Genomic DNA, 20166 nt, shown 5'->3' on the forward strand with positions numbered 1-20166 from the left:
AAAATAAATCAGACTGGTACTATAGCAATACTTTTAAAAAGATAAAATCATTAATGGGAGGTGAAGGTTAAAAAAAGCATGAAAATACACTTGAACTTCGAGAAAAAATAAATGCAATTTATATAATTTTAGTAAATACTAGGAAATAATATTGTAAATAATTATCTGTGACCTCTTTATCCTTTAATATTAGCAAGACAGGTCAAGTTTGTGAACTGTGACACCAGGCACTGTATAACTTCAGTAGTTTTCCTGTATTTTATGTTAATATATTAGCTAGCCAAATCCACTTCTACATGCAAACAAGCATTTGCAAACAGGTTAAAACTCTGGTCTGGCATTCTGTGATCTGGCAACACTCTTGGTCCAGCATGTTTTGAATCTGGCACCTTTGGTTTGCAGAGTGTCTATCAAAGGTGGATGTATTAGCAAATTTATTAGTAAAATCATTTTCTACTTCTGTTTTAAACTTTATAATATATACAATGTACCCTAGAATTACAACAGTAGTGGTAAAAGAAATTTGCCCTTATGAAGTTTACTTATCACTACTAATAAACAGAGATGCAGAATCAAAATATGCTTCTATGAAATTTCTGTGAACAAGTAAATGAATGAATGAACAAATTAAATAATTTAAATAATTAATTAACAATAAATCAATACAGAGAATTGAATTGGTTTACTGAATTACAGGCTGCTGATTCACAATGCAAGGCCACCTAAAGGATTTGCTATGGAAACTGACAAGGCAATTTCTTCCATTGATACTTGTACCATTGCAGGATGCTGATTCACAGGGGGAGGACACTTCACAGATTTACTTTAGAATCTGACAAGAGGTTCTTGGGACTATTTCTGTAATCTGGCATTTTTTTGTAGTCCAGCACCAGTCGGGTCCCTAGGGTGCTGGATTAGAAAGTTTCAATCTGTACATCAGAATGTGAATTCCCAATTTCCATGTGATACTTAGGCAATATCCAAGGACATCACATAGAGTATTCAAGAAATAATTATTATGTGTAAACAAGTGTATTAATCATCAACACCTTTTAAAACAACTATGTCCCTGAGCTAATTCCATTATAAAAATAATTGCCATAAACTGAATTTTGTTACTACCTTTAGTTTCACAAAGTAATTCCTGTGAAAAGCAAACTGCCACTGCAACACTGGGCCATGGAAATCCTTTGTCAGCAGCAAATATAATAGTGTCATATAGATAGTCAAGAAGTATGCCTGGTTTTAAATCTCTCTCTTCATCAAAATCTTCCCATTTTAGCAATTTTGTTAAATGTCGACGACCATCTTCTTTCTAAAACCAAAAAAGAAAAAAAATATATATCTTGAGACAAATCTAATGAACGTAATTAAGTTTACAAACAAACTGCAGACCTCGATCACTGGACACAGTTCCCAAAGGTACACAACAAGGTCTGAAGCATGCAAGAGGTGGCACAATAGCACGGCTGGTAGAACTGCTGTCTCACAACTCCAAGTTTGATCCTGACCTTGGATGCTGCCTGTGTGAAGTTGCAAATTATCCCAGTGATCACGTGGACTTCCTCCCACATCACAAACTATGTGGGCTGGTATATTAATTGATCATAGCACATTGTCCCTAATGCATAGGCATGTGATAGAATTAGAGCAAGGATGGGGGAAATTGTGGAATGTGGAGAGAATAAAATTAAAATGAAATAAGTGTAAATGTGTGCTTAATGGTCATCTTGGAGGTCCTGTTTCCATGCTGTATGGCTCTATGACAAACTGTAACAAGGCAGTCTACAATTCCCCTCTGGATTGCATCTTGTAATCTATTCCCATGTGCTGCTTTGTCTGCTCATGTTAACAAAGAAACATAGAAAACCTACAGCACAATGTGGGCCCTTTGGCCCACAAAGCTGTGCCGAACATGTCCTTACCTTAGAACTACCTAGGCATACCCATAGCCCTCTATTTTTCTAAGCTCCATGTACCTAACCAAGAGTCTTTTAAAAGACCCTATCGTATCCGCCTCCACCAACGCCGCCCGCAGCCCATTCCATGCACTCACCACTCTCGGCGTAAAAAACTTAACCGACATCTCCTCTGTACCTAAAATAAGTTCTTAAAATACACAAAAATAAATTGAGTTCCCCTCATTTTTATAACCATTCCTAACTTCTAAGCCAGTCATTCTGAGGCAATTGTCCAATTGCATCATGTTTACTACTGTTCTCATTTCGATTTCAGGTGTTCAAGGTTCATGTACTCAGTATTCGCATTAATAATGGGGTTTCTTTTAAATAAGTTTTAGAAATGTGTGGATTTCCCAGAAAAATGCTGATATAAAGCAGTTATTTTCAGAGAAAACCATAGAAAATCTACAGTACAATACAGACGCTTCAGCCCACAATGCTGTACCGAACATGTACTTACTTCAGAAATTACCTAGGGTTACCAATAGTCCTCTATTTTTCTGAGCTCCATGTACCTATCCAGGAGTCTCCTAAAAGACCCTATTGTATCTGCCTCCAACACAGTCGCTGGCAGCCCATTCCACACACTCACCAATCTGCGTAAAAAGCTTACCCCTGACACCCCCTCTGTACCTACTTCCAAACACCTTAAAACTGTGCCTTCTCGTGTTAGCCATTTCAGCCTTGGGAAAAAGCCTCTGACTATCCACACAATCAATGCCTGTCATCATCTTATACACCTCTATCATGTCACCTCTTATCCTCCATTGCTCCAAGGAAAAAAGGCCAAGTTCACTCAACCTATTCTCGTAAGGCATGCTCCCCAATCCAGACAACATCCTTGTAAATCTCCTCTGCACCCTTTCTATGGTTTTCACATCCTTCCTGTAATGAGGTGACTAGAACTGAGCACAGTACTCCAAAAAGTGGGATCTAACCAGGGTCCTATATAGCTGTAACATTACCTCTCAGCTCTTGAACTCAATCCCATGGTTGATGAAGGCCAATGCACTGTATGCCTTCTTAACCACACAGTCAAACTGCGCAGCAGCTTTGAGTGTCCTATGGACTCAGACCCTAAGTTCCCACTGATCCGTCACACTGCCAAGAGTCTTACCATTAGTACTATATTCTGCCATCATATTTGACCTACCAAAATGAACCACCTCACACTTATCTAGGTTGAAATCCATCTGCCACTTCTCAGCCCAATTTTGCATCCTATTAATGTCCCGCTGTAACCTCTGACAGCCCTCCACACTATCCACAACATCCCTCACCTTTTTGTCATCAGCAAATTTACTAACCTATCCCTCCACCTCCTCATCCAAGTCATTTATAAAAATCATGAAGAGAAGGGGTCCCAGAACATATCCCTGAGACACACCACTGGTCACCAATCTCCACGCAGAATACAACCACTCTTTCCCTTCCGTGGGCAAGCCAATTCTGGATCCACAAAGCAAGGTCCCCTTGTATGTCATGCCTCCTTACTTTCTCAATAAACCTTGCATGGGGTACCTTATCAAATGCTTTGCTGAAATCCATATACACTACATCTACTGCTCTACCTTCATCAATGAACCTTCAGTCACATCCACAAAAAATTCAATCAGGCTTGTAAGGCACGACTTGCTTGACAAAGCCATGCTGACTATTCCTAATCGTATTATGCCTCTCCAAATGCTCATAAATCCTGCCTCTCCTGATCTTCTCCATCAATTTACTAACCATTGTAGAAAGACTCACTGGTCTATAATTTCCTGGGCTATCTCTACTCCCTTTCTTGAGTAAGGGAACAACATCCGCAACCCTCCAATCCTCCGGAACCTCTCCCATCCCCAGTGATGATGCAAAGATCATCGCCAGAGGCTCAGCAATCTCCTCCCTCCCCTCCCACAGTGGCCTGGGGTACATCTCGTCCGGTCCCAGTGACTTATCCAACTTGATGCTTTCCAAAAGCTCCAGCACATCCTCTTTCTTAGTGTCCATATGCTCAAGCTTTTCAGTCCACTGTAAGTCATCCCTACAATCGCCAAGGTCCTTTTCCGTAGTAAACACAGAAGCAAAGTAGTTATTAAGTACCTCCACTATCTCCTCCGGTTTTATACACACTTTTGCACTGTCACACTTGATTGGTCCTATTCTTGTAGAATGCCTTGAGGTTTTCCTTAACCCTATTCGCCAAGGCCTTCTCATGGCCCCTTCTGGCTCTCCTAATTTCATTCTTAAGCTCCTTCCTGTTGGCCCTATAATTTTCTAGATCTCTATCATTACCTAGTTTTTTGGACCTTTCATAACCTTTCCTTTGATTAAATATGCAAAGACAATGTGAGCAATATTGTGCTGTCAACCATTAATAAGAAATTAGCCATTCAAGTGAATTTAAGTTTACCCCAACATTGAGTGAGCAAATATATCATCTACAAAATAACCACAGATAGAAACCAAAATAAGCACTAAATGAGGTGGATGGCACACGTTTGGCACTACTGAACTGAGCCTTCCACTGGCATATGTTATGCAAGACTTCATGAGTATGGGGAATGTGATCTGCAATATTTTTTTGGGATATAGATATAAACCACATGAAACTTGCGGAGTAACACCTGAACAAACCTCGGTTATGTGGCGTGATCGTTGTATCTCTAAAAGTGGTAATGATCAGCTGCAAATGTTGCAAGGAACCTGCGGGACTCCTTGGGATGAAATGTCTAAATGTTTCCTGGACAGACACAAGTGTTACTACAATGCTTCTAAAACAACATATGGAGGGAGTCGTATCACAGATCCTGAAGAAAGTTTCAGCACACTTGGTATTGGTGGGTGTATAGAGAGAGTGGTGGGATGCCTCTAAAAGCAAAGTAAACCACATTTCATATGAACAGAAACCTGATCAACTATTGTAGATCAGCTGACTCCATCAATGGCTTCTGTCGAAGCTTTTCCAATAAATATTCAGATAATGTGCACCCCATTACGTACTGCACCAATGGTCTTGCTTCCACATGTTCCAGAGAACAGCCCAAATGGCATTAAGACAAATATCCTTTGCACTTTGACACATTCCTCACTGGGAAGCATGCAATCCACAGTTTCAAAAAGGTGCACAAAGCAATCCTTGCACTTCACAATTGATTTTAACTAAAACCAAATGTTACATATGTTGCCTCCCAGGTGCTAGGATCAAAAATGTCTTAAGAGTGGTTGCAGAACATTCTCGAAGGGGAGGGTGAGCAGCCAGAGGTCATGGTACACATTGGCTCCAATCTACAGGTACAAAAGAGGAAGAAGTCCTGCACAGTGAGTATAGGGAGTTAGCAAAGAAGCTGAAAAGTAGGACCTTGAAGGTAGAAATCTCTGGATTATTCTAAGTGCCATGAGCTAGTAAGGGTAGGAATAGAAAGATAGAACAAGAGACTGTGTGACTCAGGAACTGGTGCAGGCGACAGGATTTCAGGTTCATGGATCATTGGAAACTCTTCTGGAGCAGGTTCCAAGAGGGACAGATTGCACCTTAACGGGATGAGAACCAATGTCCAGGCTGGGAGAATCACTAATGCTGCTCAGGACGATTTAAACTAGTTTGGCAGGGGGGTGGAAATCAGAGCATCAGTTCATAACACGGAAGGATTGAGAGGAAGGTAGATATGTCTAGTAACAGGCAGGGGCTAAGTAATAGGATAGGTTGAAGGGCTTTTATTTTAAGGCTAGATAGAATGCTAAGTATCAGGGTGATGAACTTAGATCAATACATGGAACTATGATAAAGACTTTTGAGAGAAGGATAGGATTGCATTGGATATTTAATGTTCCAGGTTTTAATGTTTTAGAAAATCTAGAGAAGGAGGTAAAAGGTGGAGGCGGGGGAATTGCATTATTATCCATGGACACTATCACAGCACACCCAGAGGGAACATAATGGAAGGCTCAACCACTGAGTTAAAATACGTAGGACTCAAAAATAAGTCTGCTCCACCATTTCATCATGGCTGATCCATTTTTCTCTTAGCACCTATCTCCTGCCTTGTGACTAATAAAAAATCTATCAATCTCTGCCTTAAATATACATAAAGATGGCCTCCACAGCTGCCTGTGGCAATGAATACCACAGATTCACCACTCTCTAGCTAAAGAAATGTCTCCTCGTCTCTGTTCTAAAAGAACACCCCTCTATAATTAGGGTGTGACCTTTGGTCTTAGACTCTCCCACCATAGGAAATATCTCTCCACATCCACTCTATCAAGGCCTTTCAACATTCGATAGTTTTCAATTAGGTCACCCTCATTCTTCTGAATTCCAGTGAATACAGGCCCGGAGCCATCAAGTGCTCTTCACATGACAAACCGTTCAATCCTGGAATCACTTTCGTGAACCTCCTTTGAACCCTCTCCAGTGTCAGCACATCCTTTCTAAGATAAGACGTCCAAAACTGCTCACTATACACCAAGTGAGACATCATCAGTGCTTTATAAACTCTCAACATTACATCCTTGCTTTTATATTCTAGCCCTTTTGAAATGAAATGAATCACATTTGCCTTCCTCACCACAGACTCAGCCTGCAAATCAACTTTTAGGGAATCCTGCACAAGGATTCCCAAGCCCCTTTGCGCCTCAGATTTCTGAATTTTTGCTCTAGTAATAGTCTACCCTTTTAACTTCTTCTACCAAAGTGCATTGCTATACATTTCCTGACACTGTATTCCATCTGCTACTTCTCTGCCTGTTCCATAATCTGTCTAAATCCTTCTGTAGCCTCCCTACTTCCTCAAAACTACCTGCCCCTCCACCTATCTTCGTATTGTCCACAAACTTTGCAACAAAGCTATCAAATCCATCATCCGAATCATTGACATTTAATGTAAAAAGAATCGATCCCAACACAGGGCACTATAGAACATGGCTAGTGGTGTCACTGGCAACCAACTAGAAAGGGCTCCCTTTTTTCCCACATTTTCTCTCCTGCCAATCAGCCATTGCATTGTCCATGCTAGTATCTTTCCTGTAATACCATGGCTCTTAACTTGTTAAGCAGCCTCATGTGTGGCACCTTGTCAAAGGCCTTCTTAAAATCCAAGTATATAACATCAACCGATACTTCTTTGACTATCCTACTTATTATTTGAACAGTACCCCAAAACCACCTCCTTAACAATTGACTCCAACATCCTCCCAATCACTGAGGTCAGACTAACTGGCCTATAATTTCCTTTCTTCTGCCTCTCTCCTTTCTTGAATGGTGGAGTGACATTTGCAATTTTCCAGTCTTCCGGAACTATTCCAGAATCTAGTGATTATTGAAAGATCATTACTAATGCCTCCACAATCTCTTCAACCACCTCTTTCAGAACCCTGGGGTGTACACCATCAGGTCCAGGTGACTTATCTACCTTCAGACCTTTCAACTTCCTAAGAACCTTTCCCTAGTAATGGCAACTTCCTACACTTCTGACTCCTGACACTCTGGGACTTCCACCATGCTACTAATATCTTCCACAGTGAAGACTGATGCAAAATACTTATTCAGTTCATCCGCCATGTCCTTGTAACAGATTACAACCTCTCCAGCATTGTTTTCCAGCAGTCTAATATCCACTTTCTCCTCTCTTTTATACTTTGTGTGTCAGAAGAAACTTTTGGTATCCTCTTTAATATTATTGGCTAGTTTACTTTGATATTCCATCTTTTCCTCCTTAATGTCTTTTTAGTTGCCTTCTGTTCATTTTTAAAAGCTTCCCAATACTCTAACTTCACACTACTCTTTGCTCTGTTATTTGCCCTCCTCTTTGGCTTTTATGTTGGTTTTGTGTTTTGTCTTCTCTTATTAGGCACAGTTACGTCATCTTGTTAGATGTCACAGTTATGTCATCTTATCTTCTCTTGTTAGGCACAGTTAGAATACTTCTTCCTCGTTGGGATGTATACCCCTGCACCTTCTGAGTTGCTTTCAGAAATTCCAGCCATTGTTGCTCTGCTGTCATCCCTGCCAGTGTTCTTTTCCAATCAATTTTGGCCACCTCCTCTCTCACACTTCTGTAATTCCCTATACTCCACTGTAATACTGATACATCTGACTTTAGCTTTTCCTTCTCAAATTTCATGGTGAATTTGATCATATTATGATCACTTTCTCCTAAGGGTTCTTTTATCTTAAGCTCTCTAATCAATTCTGACTCACTGCACAACACCCAATCCAGAATAGCTGATCCCCTAGTGGGCTCCATCACGAACTGCTCTAAAAAGCCATCTCAGAGGCACTCTAGAAACTCCCTCTCTTGAGATCCAGCACCAACCTGATTTTCCTAATCTACCTGCATATTGAAATCCCCCATGGCTATTGTAATATTGTCCTTTTGGCATGTATTTTTGATCTCCTGTTGTAACTTGTTGACCACATCCATACTACTGTTTGGGGGTCAGTACATAATTCCCATCAGGGTCTTTTTATCCTTGCAGTTCCTTAGCTCTACCCCTTCCAATCCTATGTCACCTCTTTCTAATGAGTTGATTTAACTTTTTTACCAATAGAGTCATGCCACCCCCTCTGCCTACCTATCTGTCCTTTTGACACAATGTGTATCCTTGGACGTTAAGCTTCCAACTATAATCTTCTTTCAGCCATGATTCAGTGATGCCCACATCATATCTTAACTGTGCTACAAGTTTGTCTACCTTATTCTGTATACTGCACACATTCAAATATAACACCTTCAGTCCTGTATTCAACCTTTTCGATTTTGTCCGCCCCTTATATTGTAATTCATCCTGGTAACTGCAATTTTGCCCTATATGCCCCTCCTTGCTTTGCTTGCATTACCTTTGTTTGTAAGCCAACAACCTCATCCTCGTCGCTATCACTCCGATTCCCATACCCCTGTCAAATTAGTTTAAACCGCTGCAGGATCCTGTAATGAGTTGGATTGTTTCTAATTTCTCTTCGCACCTTCTGCATTTATCATCTTAAATTTGTTGGTCTTTTACTGTGCATGTTTGATTTTTTTTTTGTGTTAATCACCTAGTCCTGTATTGCGACAAGGAACCCCTCTTTTTCAGGGAAGAAGACTGCAACCCTAAGCCAGACGTTCAACGCTTCCTTGCCAACATCTAGTCTACTCAGATCATGGGGATGTCTTCCATGGAGGGTCATGCTTTTCCATTGGTTAACTTTTTCTTCTACAGTGATAATTTCCTCAGTTCTGGGTTGTGCTTTAAGTTTAGCGCTGTGTACTTATTAGAATTACTCACACGGAGTGTTGAATCCTGCTTCCATTGATGAAAATATAGCCTGTTGTGTCATTTTTTTATGCCTGTTATTCCACTTCTTCTGTCCTAGGTAATGTTAATCTAAGTGTGTTCGAGTGTATTATCAGAATCAGAATCAGGTTTATTGTCACCAGCATGTGTCATGAAATTTGTTAACTTAGCAGCAGCAGTTCAATACAATACATGATAACATAGAATGAAAATAAATGAATAAATAACTACATAACTGAATTACAGTAAGCATATATATGTATGTATACATGTGTTGATGCATGGCCAAGTGGTTAAGGTATTGGTCTGGTGATCTGAAGGTTGCTAGTTCAAGCCTCAGTTGAGGCAGTGTGTTGTTGTGATGGGGCCCTGAATTACCCCTATGAACTGTGCTTTTAAAAGAGAGTTATTTAACACCGACATCTTGTTTTTAAGAGAGAGAGAGAGATGAAGACAGCTTTAGATGATGTTATGGATTTCCTGCAGCATGTTTACATTTTTACAAGCACACTGGTTTCAGCTTCTATATTCTTAGAGAGAGAGAGGGGAGGACCTGGTTGATGGATAGCTAGTATTTGGCACAGTGAGATAAATGGAAGGTCAGATGATAAATGGACAGACACATGGTTTTGGACACTGAATGAGCTTTGTTGTGCCCACAGAAAAAGTGGGTTTTGGAGGATCGATTAGGCGGATCGATCAGTGGCTCTTGCAGTGTGAACAGGGTGTGATCAGTGGGGAATTATTCGTGTGTCCAACCCTCGCCTGGGTTAATAATTCCACCACAGAAGAACGGTCCCCTTTGTTGTGGTCACAGTCGGTGACTTCTAAAGGATTTCGGAGGACAATGGGAAGATCGAAGGTGTCAACTCACCTGAAGACTCAAATCTCTCCCTCTCTCTCTCTCCCCATCACTACTCAACTCAATACCACGAACTGAACTGAACTTTACTCATCATCGTAAGACTATCTATTTACCCCTAGACTTGAAGAAGCTTGGTTTTCATATATTTCCACACTTACTTATATATAATCATTGCTAACCTGTTTTATATATCTGCATTTATATTACAGTATTGTGTAAATACTAATAAATTCCATTAGTTAATAGCAGTTCTGGACTCCAAAGTGTTTTCCATCTCTGCTGGTTCTTTAACCCATCACGGGGTACGTGACATTGTGTCCTTGAGCAAGGCACTTAACCACACATTGCTCTGCGACGACACCGGTGCCAAGCTATATCAGCCCTAGTACCCTTCCCTTGGACAACATCGGTGGCGTGGAGAGGGGAGACTTGCAGCATGGGCAACTGCCGGTCTTCCATGCAACCTTGCCCAGGCCTGTGCCCTGGAAACCCTCCAAGGCTCAAATCCATGGTCTCAAGAGACTAATGGATGCTTATTTATTTATATATGTATATTGAATAAATTACAAATAGTGAAAAAATAGAAAGAATATATAAAAAAAAGAAAAAAAAGTGAGGTAGTGTTCATGGGTTCAATGTCCATTTTGGAATCGTATGGCAGAGGGGTAAAACCTGAATTGCTGAGTGTGTGCCTTCAGGCTTCTGTACTTCCTTCTTGACAGTAACAATGAGAAGAGGCCATGCCCTGGGTGATGGACGTTGCCTTTCTGAGACACTATTCCTTGAAGATGTCCTGGATACCATGCTGTCCATGGTACATCTTTAGAAGTTTTTGAGAGTTTTAGGTGACAAACCAAATCTCCCCAAACTCCTGATGAAATATAGCCACTGTCTTGCCTTCTTTATAGCTGCATCGATATGTCGAGATCAGGTAAGATCCTCAGAGATTTTGACACCCAGGAACTTGAGATTGCTCATTTGCTCCACTTCTGATCCCTCTATGAGGACTGGTTTGTGTTCCCTTATCTTACTCTTCCTGAAATCTACAATTACCTCTTTCGTCTTACTGACACTGAGTGCAAGGTTATTGCTGTGACACTACTCAACTAGCTGGTATATCTCACTCTTGTATGCATTCTCATCTCCATCTGAAATTCTACCATCATTAGCAAATTTATAGATGGTATTTGAGCTATACCTAGCCGCAAAGTCATGGGTACAGAGGGAGTAGAGCAGTGGGCTAAGCACACACTGCCAAGGTGTGCCAACGTTGATCGTCAGCAAGGAGGAGAATTTATCACTGATCCACAAGATTGTGGTCTTCCAGTTAGTCCAATTGCAGAGGGAGGTACAGAGGTCCAGATTCTGTAGCTTACTAATCAGGATCTTGTTAAATGCTGAGCTATAGTCAACATTTTTCACAAGTCAGGATGAATTTTCCACAAGTCAGGATGGCCGAGCGGTCTAAGGCGCTGCGTTCAGGTCGCAGTCTCCCCTGGAGGCGTGGGTTCGAATCCCACTCCTGACATATTTTTGCAGCTATATAGGACCCTGGTCACCTCACTACAGGAAGGACGTGAAAACCATAGAAAGGGGGCAGAGGAGATTTACAAGGATGTTGTCTGGATTAGGGAGCATGCCTTACGAGAATAGGTTGAGTGAACTTGGCCTTTTCTCCTTGGAGTGACGGAGGATGAGAGGTGACCTGATAGAGGTGTACAAGATAATGAGAGGCATTGATTGTGTGGATAGTCAGAGGCTTTTCCTCAGGGCTGAGATGGCTAGCATGAGAGGGCATAGTTTTAAGGTGCTTGAAAGTAGGTACAGAGGAGATGTCAGGGGTAAGTTTTCTACGCAGAGAGTGGTGAGTGTGTGGAATGGGCTGCCGGCAGCTGTGGTGGAGGCGGAAACGATAGGGTCTTTAAGGAGACGTCTGGATGGTTACATGGAGCTTAGAAAAATAGAGGGCTATGGGTAAAGCCTAGGTAGTTCTAAGGTAGGGACAGGTCCGGCACAGCTTTGTGGGCCGCAGGGCCTGTATTGTGCTGTATGTTTTCTTTGTTTCTATGTTTCTAACGAACAGTATCCTGACATGGGTATTTGTATAGGTGAGTGTACATAGTAAACACAAAATAATCTGTAGATGCTGTGATCAAAGCAACACTTTCAGTACGCTGGATGAATTCAGCAGGTCGGGCAGCATCAGTTAGAAACGATGAGTCGACGTTTCGGGCCGGAACCCTTCGTCAGGACTGACTCATCGTTTCTAACTGATGCTGCCCGACCTGCTGAGTTCATCCAGCGTACTGAGAGTGTACATAGTGTTTTCTAAAATTTGCCATTTCATTTCTTACTTTTCTTTGTAAATTTCCCAGATCAGTTTCAGACCAAGATATTAGGCCAAAAGTATATGTTAATATGGGTATAGTGAAGGTGTTTATTTCCTTTGTTATATTTTTACTATTGAGCTCTGTTTGGCAGATTTTCTTAAACCTTGAAATAAATTCTGTCGAAAATTTTCCCTTTATTGCAGTATGATCTATTTTCTTTGCTTGTTGATATCCCAAATACTTACAGTTTCATATTCATTCTTTGGTTGTATTGTATCCTACTGCTCTGGTTCGTATTCTATTAGCTCTGCTTCACCTTTCTTTATGTTCTGCCTTTGTCGAGTCCAAAGTTCATGTTTATATCTTTTGAAAATAGTTCTACTACTCGAATTAACTACTTTAGCTTTACTGATCAAGGGGGGGTATAATTTCAAATCATCCATATATAGAAGGTGTGTCAAGGTATAATTAATCTGTTTGTTTCTGATATGATACCCTATTTTCCTCTGATTCAGTTAATTAGCGAGTGGGTTTAAACCTAGTCAATACCATAGTGGGCTTGGAGAGTCACCCTGAAAAATCTCTCAGTTTATTTTGATAACTGTGGTTGTTCTTTTTTGGTTGTTAATAGACAGGATGATTATAGCACACCAATGCTTCATCAGATATTATAGGAATTTCAGAATATTGGGTGTAATTTATATATATTAAGAACTTCTATTTGCCATAAGTGTGGGACAGAATCAAATGCTTTTTGGTACTCAATATGGCAACATGAAAGATTTCTGCTTATCCTCCGGGCTTGATTTAGAATTACAGAATCTATTATCACTTGTTCTTTACATCCTTTCGTACCCTGACGACATCCTCTCTGTGCTTCTGCAAGTATATTGTGGGTATCTAAGTGAGTGGTGAGTAGTTGCGAAATCCATGATGTTACAATTTTTTATTTTGTTTATAAACAAGTAATAGGATATATTTTGATGGGTCATTTGTGATTTTTCCTTAAGGTAAGAGATATGTTTTACTTTCTGTCAAAAATTATTATTATTATTACACAGACATTTAGAAGGTTATGAGAAGCTTAGATATCTTTTACTCAGGGTTGAAATATCTAATACTAGAGGACATGCATTTAAAGTGAAAGGGGGTTGGTTCAAAAGAGATGTACAGGGCAAGTTTTTTTAACACAGAAATTGCTGGGTGCCTGGAATGTACTCCAGGGTGGTGGAGGAGGCAAATATAAGACCATAAGCCCATAAGATATAGGAGCAGAAGTAGGCCATTCAGCCCATCGAGTCTGCCCGCCATTCAATCATGGGCTGATCCAATTCTTCCAGTCATCCCCACTCCCCTGCCTTCACCCCATACCCTTTGATGCCCTGGCTAATCAAGAATCTATCTATCTCTGCCTTAAATTCACCCAATGACTTGGTCTCCACAGCCACTCGTGGCAACAAATTCCACAGATTTACTACCCTCTGACTAAAGTAATTTCTCCACATCTCTGTTCTAAATGGACATCCTTCAATCCTGAAGTTGTGCCCTCTTGTCATAGACTCCCCTACCATGGGAAATAACTTTGCCATATCTAATCTGTTCAGGCCTTTTAACATTCGGAAGGTTTCGATGAGATCCCCCTCATTCTCCTGAACTCCAGGGAATACAGCCCAAGAGCTGCCAGACATTCCTCATATGGTAACCCTTTCATTCCTGGAATCATTCTCGTGAATCTTCTCTGAACCCTCTCCAATGTCACTATACCCTTTCTAAAATAAGGAGCCCAAAACTGCACACAATAGTCCAAGCGTGGTTTTACAAGTTCCTTATAGAGCCTCAAAATTACATCCCTGCTCTTATATTCTATACCACTAGAAATGAATGCCAACATTGCATTCGCCTTCTTCACCACTGACTCAACCTAGAGGTTAACCTTTAGGGTATTCTGCACAAGGACTCCCAAGTCCCTTTGCATCTCTGCATTTTGAATTCTCTCCCCATCTAAATAATAGTCTGCCCATTTATTTCTTCCACTGAAGTGCATGACCATACACTTTCCAACTTTGCATTTCATTTGTCACTTCTTTGCCCATTCGCCTAAACTATCTAAGTCTCTCTGCAGGCTCTCTGTTTCCTCAATACTACCTGCTCCTCCACCTATTTTTGTATCACCGGCAAACTTAGCCACAAATTCATTAATATCATAGTCCAAATCATTGACATACATCGTTAAAAGCAGCGGTCCCAACACCGACCCCTGTGGAACTCCACTAGTAACCGGCAGCAAGCCCGAATAGGATCCCTTTATTCCCACTCTCCGTTTTCTGCCAATCAGCCAATGCTCTACCCATGCCAGTAACTTCCCTGTAATTCCTTAGGCTCTTATCTTGCTAAGCAGCCTCATGTGCAGCACCTTTTCAAAGGCCTTCTGAAAATCCAAGTACACCACATCTACTACATTTCCTTTGTCTACCCTGCTTGTAACTTCCTTGAAAAAATATGATAGAGATGTTCAAGAGGCTCTTAGAAAGGTACACAAATATGCAGAGAATGGTGGGAAAGGACACTGTGTAGGCAGAAGCAATCAACTTAGTTAAGAATTTAATTCCTAATTTAATTAGCTCAGAACAACATCATGGGCCAAAGGGTTTGTTCCTGTGTTGTGTTGTTCTATGTACAATGGGTTGGATTATACCTGATCTGGCTCACTCACACGCCCTCACAATTCCTATGAATGTAATTTTCTTTTCATCCCATGACCTGAAAAATTCTTCAGCCTCACTACCTGTGAAATAGGAAGACTTTAGGTCACTAGGCCTCAGACTCTCGTGGTGCACCAAGATCAGAGACACCAACATCTGAACTTCAAAGTGTTCCTGACTTCCACACTCAACTCACAGAGAAGTCAGAAATGTACTAGCTACAGCTAGATAGTGAGCAGCAGGGTCTGCCCATTAAAACCATACACTGTTATTTAATTTCCAAGTCACTGGCACTGGGTGCGTCTGTTAAGAAATAAAAAATAGTTAGTGTAAACACAAGGAAAGCAATAAAGTAAGTTCAGAAGAATTCTAGAGGGTCATTGAAATGTTCTATTTCCTCCACAAACTTTTGGTGAAACAAAATCCAGAAATTCTACTTAAGGAAAGGAAATAGTAAAGGACAAATAGTGAAGGGTGTAAGTATGCACTGAGTAGATCATACCAAACTGTCTGAACAACATACTTGGAAAACAATGTGATTCAAAGATAAGCAGAATACAAGGAAAGACATGACAGAATGTGTTTATCAAACGGAGCAGAGCAGGTAATGTTTTTTCATTGGAACCAACTAGGGCGAAGGTTTTACAACTAAAACACCTTATCCAATTTTAAACTTCTGTTTCTGAAATGTGACTGTTTTGTTTTTCAAAAGTCCATAAACTTAAAAGTACATTTTGACTTTAACTTTTTTTATTCTCTTTTGAGTAATATTTTTTATTTCTGTGATATTATTCAAATATATGTTTTTGTTTAGCGTCTGCAAAAACACTAAGCACAAGATATCCCTTCCAAACTCCAACTCTGCTCTTTGAATCATCAATGAGTTTTGCATTGGGACACAAACACGAGGAGCTGGATGTGCTTCACACAGATCACCATCCTTGATTAAAAACGTAAGTACAAAAGAGGTTAGTTAATTCTTCTGATATTGGTTTAAATTTATTCAACCTGATTTGAAATGTTTCCGACTTTCAGCAGTACTTGAAACCAGTGAAAAAGGTCTTTGACAAAAGCATGCTGTCAAAAGCCCAACAGGGTGTCCCAAAGCTGGGCCTTTAGGATATACCATCTAAGGCTTAATGTGCTGTGGGTCAGAAGACATGATCACCCATTTCAATGACAACGTAGATCAAGGAGGAATAATGTTTTTAGGCTGCAGTTGCAGAAGACGAGCAGTGTAATGCTGGATAACAAAATGCAATTATCTCCTCAATAAATCCAGGTTAAAAGACGCTGTTAGCTGGAACCAATCATCCTGATGTGACAGCAGTACATGATGAATAATGTCAAGATCTACTCTGCTTACTCCAGTAGCTGCACACAGTAATAGCTTCTTCACGGCAGCCAAACTGAGCTGCACCATAACGGTATAGCACCAATAGTTTGCCCCAATGTCCTGACCACCATTTAACCCTCAATTATCAAACTAATCCTAATTTTACAGGTAGCAAAATGCCCCACTAATTTCAAGTGATATTAACCACAATGATGTAGTGATATCTGATGCAAATCTGGCAATAGGCGCTGTTAAATGTTAGTTCAATATAATACCTGGCATCCAGAACCTGGAAAGTCATTAAATTATCTGTCCTGTCAATCCCCTTGAATCAGAAGGACATAAAGTGAATCAATGTAACTTACATTTTCAGTATTTCATTGTGTACAAAATAACGATTACAATATTCACTCATTTAATGAAATAACAGGTACAAATACAGTATTTTAAAACTTCTTCCCATCCATTATCCTTTAAAATTCCTACTGGAGTGTAATCCTCACGGAAGTTACGAGAGCTAGTCAAGTCCTTAAGCGGTGAGGGTAGTTTAGTCTACCATTAAATTATTTTTTCTATACACACTAGAAAAATATTATTACCTGGTGTGTACTTTTTAAACGTTTATAGACTTTTTATCTATCTAAACTTGCCACACTTTTGAATCATTATGAATGCTCCAAGTAGTGTTTTATTGGCTGCAAATCAGAGGTTTATATATGAACTCAAATTTACACAACTCTGAGGCTGTAAAAGGTATTGCATAAATGCTCGTCTTTCCTTATACTTAGGGAGACAAGCGCGTTTCTTTTGATATTCAGTGTAATCTGCACGAGTCTATCCTCACGGCAGTAGCATTGGAGATTCCCCATTCATCTCAATCCATTCTCGTCACCTTCCCCATTCTGAGGACCAACTTCCCAACCTATCCAGCCCTCCCTAACCTCACTCCCGCCTCGGGATTGCTGCGGACACCCAGTCCTGCGCGGGTACACGCCGCCAGCCCGGCTTTCTTTTACCTGAAGCCTTATCACCTGCCACAGGTCCTCCACTGTTAACCAGCTCATGGTTGCTAGGGGACGCTGTCTGCGTCACATCCGGGAAAGCTCGGTCCGCGTCACCTTGCATGGGGGAGTGGGAGGTTTCCTGCTGACTCTGATAGTGTTGGCAGTAGGGTTCCTGCGGCTGGGAAGCATCTCAAGTCTCATAGCTTTTCACTGTTTTATATAGATATTACAGTTTGCAATAGCATTGTCCGCCGCTTTTAATCTAATTTCGGCTACAGACATCTTTTACTTTTTTACAGTTCTGATAGATAATTATCAAGGTGAATGTTAGCTCTCTTTCCTCTCTCCATAATAATACTTCTTCCTATTCTTCATATTTCCACCTGTTCTCTTCTAGTCCACCTTCCCGAGTAACTCCAGTATTTTTTTTTGAATACACGCATGGGATACAAAAATACAACTATGAACACAAAAATTGGAAAATAACAGTTAACATACTTCCTGCATAAATGATCAATTTATCTGTGAAATATGGAGGAAACTGTTGAAATACAAGGACTCTTCTACGAATACTTTGCTCTCTCCCCCCCCCCCCCGAGCTATAACAGGAACATGCTCCCGATAACTTACAGCAAGGGTGGAGACAGTTGATAAAGACAGTCATTCAATGTTGGTCCGGATGTGTGACCAAAGCTCAGTTTTGTGTTTAGTTTGATACGAAGGCTAGGAAAAGTTATTCAATTCAGCGTACCAAGGCCCAGTGGCCGAGGTGGCGGGTATGCTACCGAGTTTTAAAAAAAATTAGTTGCAATCTTCTGTGTCAAAAATGTTCAAGTTTTAAGCTACATATGTTTAAAATTTGTGGTACATATTCTGTCCTCTGCGTTATCATTTGTCACGTAATGATGATGAAAAACTAATTCACGTCTTTATATCCAGTAGACTAGATTACTGCAATGCTGTACACTTTTTAACCGGCCTTCCAAAGCAATCAACAGACAACCTGATTTTTTTTTAGGTAACTGTACATATAAGGTGAGCTTGGTGTCACTTAGATAGTCCAATTTCAGATTCAGGATCAGGTTTCTTATCACTGGCATGTGTCGTAAGGCTTATTACCTTAGCAGCAGCAGCAGTTTAATCAATACCTAATATAGAAGAAGAAGAAGAAATAATAATAATAAAACAGAAGTAATATATATATATCAAAAAAGTGAGGTAGTGTTCATGGGTTCAATGTCCATTTAGGAATCGGATGGCAGAAGGGAAGAAGCTGTTCCTGAATCGCTGAGTGTGTGCCCTCAGGCTTCTGTACCTCCTGCCTGATGGTAACCGTGAGAAAAGATGATGAAAGTCTTTTTCTGGGTGCTGAAAGTCCTTAATAATGGACGCCGCCTTTCTGAGACACCACTCCTGGAAGATGTCCTGGGTACTTTGCAGGCTGGTACTCAAGCTGGAGCTGACTAGATTTACAACCTTCTGCGGCTCCTTTCGCGCCCCCCCTTACCAGACAGCGATGCAGCCTGTCAAAGTGCTCTCCACAGTACATCTATAAAAGTATTTGAGTGTATTTGTTGACATGCCAAACCTTTTCAAACTCCTAATGAAGAATAGTGGCTGTCTTGCCTTCTTATAACTGCATGGATATGTTAGGACCGAGTTAGGTCCTCAGAGATCTCTACACCCAGCAATTTGAAATTGCTCACTCTCCACTTCTGATCCCTCTATGAGGATTGGTTTGTGTTCCTTTGTTTTACTCTTCCTCAAGTCCACAATCAGCTCTTTCGTCTTATTGACGTTGAGTACAAGGTTGTTGCTGTGACACCACTCCACTAGTTGGTATATCTCACTCCCTCTCGTCTCCATCTGAGATTCTACCAACAATGGTTGTATCATCAACACATTTATAGATGGTATTTGAGCTATGCCTAGCCACACAGTGATGGATATATAGAGAGTAGAGCAGTGGGCTAAGCACACATCCCTGAGGTGCGCCAGTGTTGATCATCAGCGAGGAGGATATGTTATCACCAATCCACACAGATTGTGATCTTCCGGTTAGGAAGTCGAGGATCCAATTGCAGTGGAAGGTACAGAGGCCCAGGTTCTGCAACTTTTCAATCAGGATTGTGGGAATGATGGTATTAAATGCTGAGCTATAGTCGATGAACAGCATCCTGACGTAGATGTTTGTGTTGTCCAGGTGGTCTAAAGCTGTGTGGAGAGCAATTGAGATTTCATCTGCCGTTGAGCTATTGTGGCGATAGGCAAATTGCAATGGGTCCTTGCTGAGACAGGAGTTCAGTCTAGTCGTGACCAACCTCTCAAAGCATTTCATCACTGTCGATGTGAGTGCTACTGGGTGATAGTCATTAAGGCAGCTCTCATTATTCTTCTCAGGCACTGATTGTTGCCAATTTGAAGAGGTGCTGGAGGAGAGCAATGGAGGAGTACATCAAAAAAAGATGAAAACAACTGACAAACAACAGGAATTCTGCAGATGCTGGAAATTCAAGCAACATACATCAAAGTTGCTGGTGAACGCAGCAGGCCAAGCAGCATCTATAGGAAGAGGTGCAGTCGACGTTTTAGGCCGAGACCCTTCGTTAGGACTAACTGAAGGAAGAGTGAGTAAGGGATTTGAAAGCTGGAGGGGGAGGGGGAGATGCAAAATGATAGGAGAAGACAGGAGGGGGAGGGATAGAGCCAGA

The 20166-nt window shown here is 40.9% G+C and overlaps 1 protein-coding gene and 1 non-coding gene across 2 annotated transcripts in view; one reads left to right on the plus strand and one right to left on the minus strand.

Moving 5' to 3' along the window:
• The window catches only part of LOC134358557 (uncharacterized protein C8orf74 homolog), a 41232-nt gene extending 23711 nt beyond the window's left edge, over positions 1 to 17521 (minus strand). Inside the window, exons 1-2 of the mRNA XM_063070926.1 lie at positions 17468 to 17521; positions 1123 to 1315 (exon numbers count right to left, since the gene is read on the minus strand). Of these exons, the coding sequence (XP_062926996.1) occupies positions 1123 to 1315; positions 17468 to 17515 (241 nt within the window). The 5' untranslated portion in view covers positions 17516 to 17521. The remainder of the gene's footprint in view (positions 1 to 1122; positions 1316 to 17467) is intronic.
• trnal-cag (transfer RNA leucine (anticodon CAG)) lies at positions 11529 to 11611 on the plus strand. The gene has a single exon. It is a non-coding gene; the product is annotated as a tRNA-Leu (tRNA).
• Positions 17522 to 20166: the final 2645 nt, after the last annotated feature.

This window comes from Mobula hypostoma, chromosome 2 (genome assembly GCF_963921235.1).
Source record: "Mobula hypostoma chromosome 2, sMobHyp1.1, whole genome shotgun sequence".
Lineage (NCBI taxonomy): Eukaryota > Metazoa > Chordata > Chondrichthyes > Myliobatiformes > Myliobatidae > Mobula > Mobula hypostoma.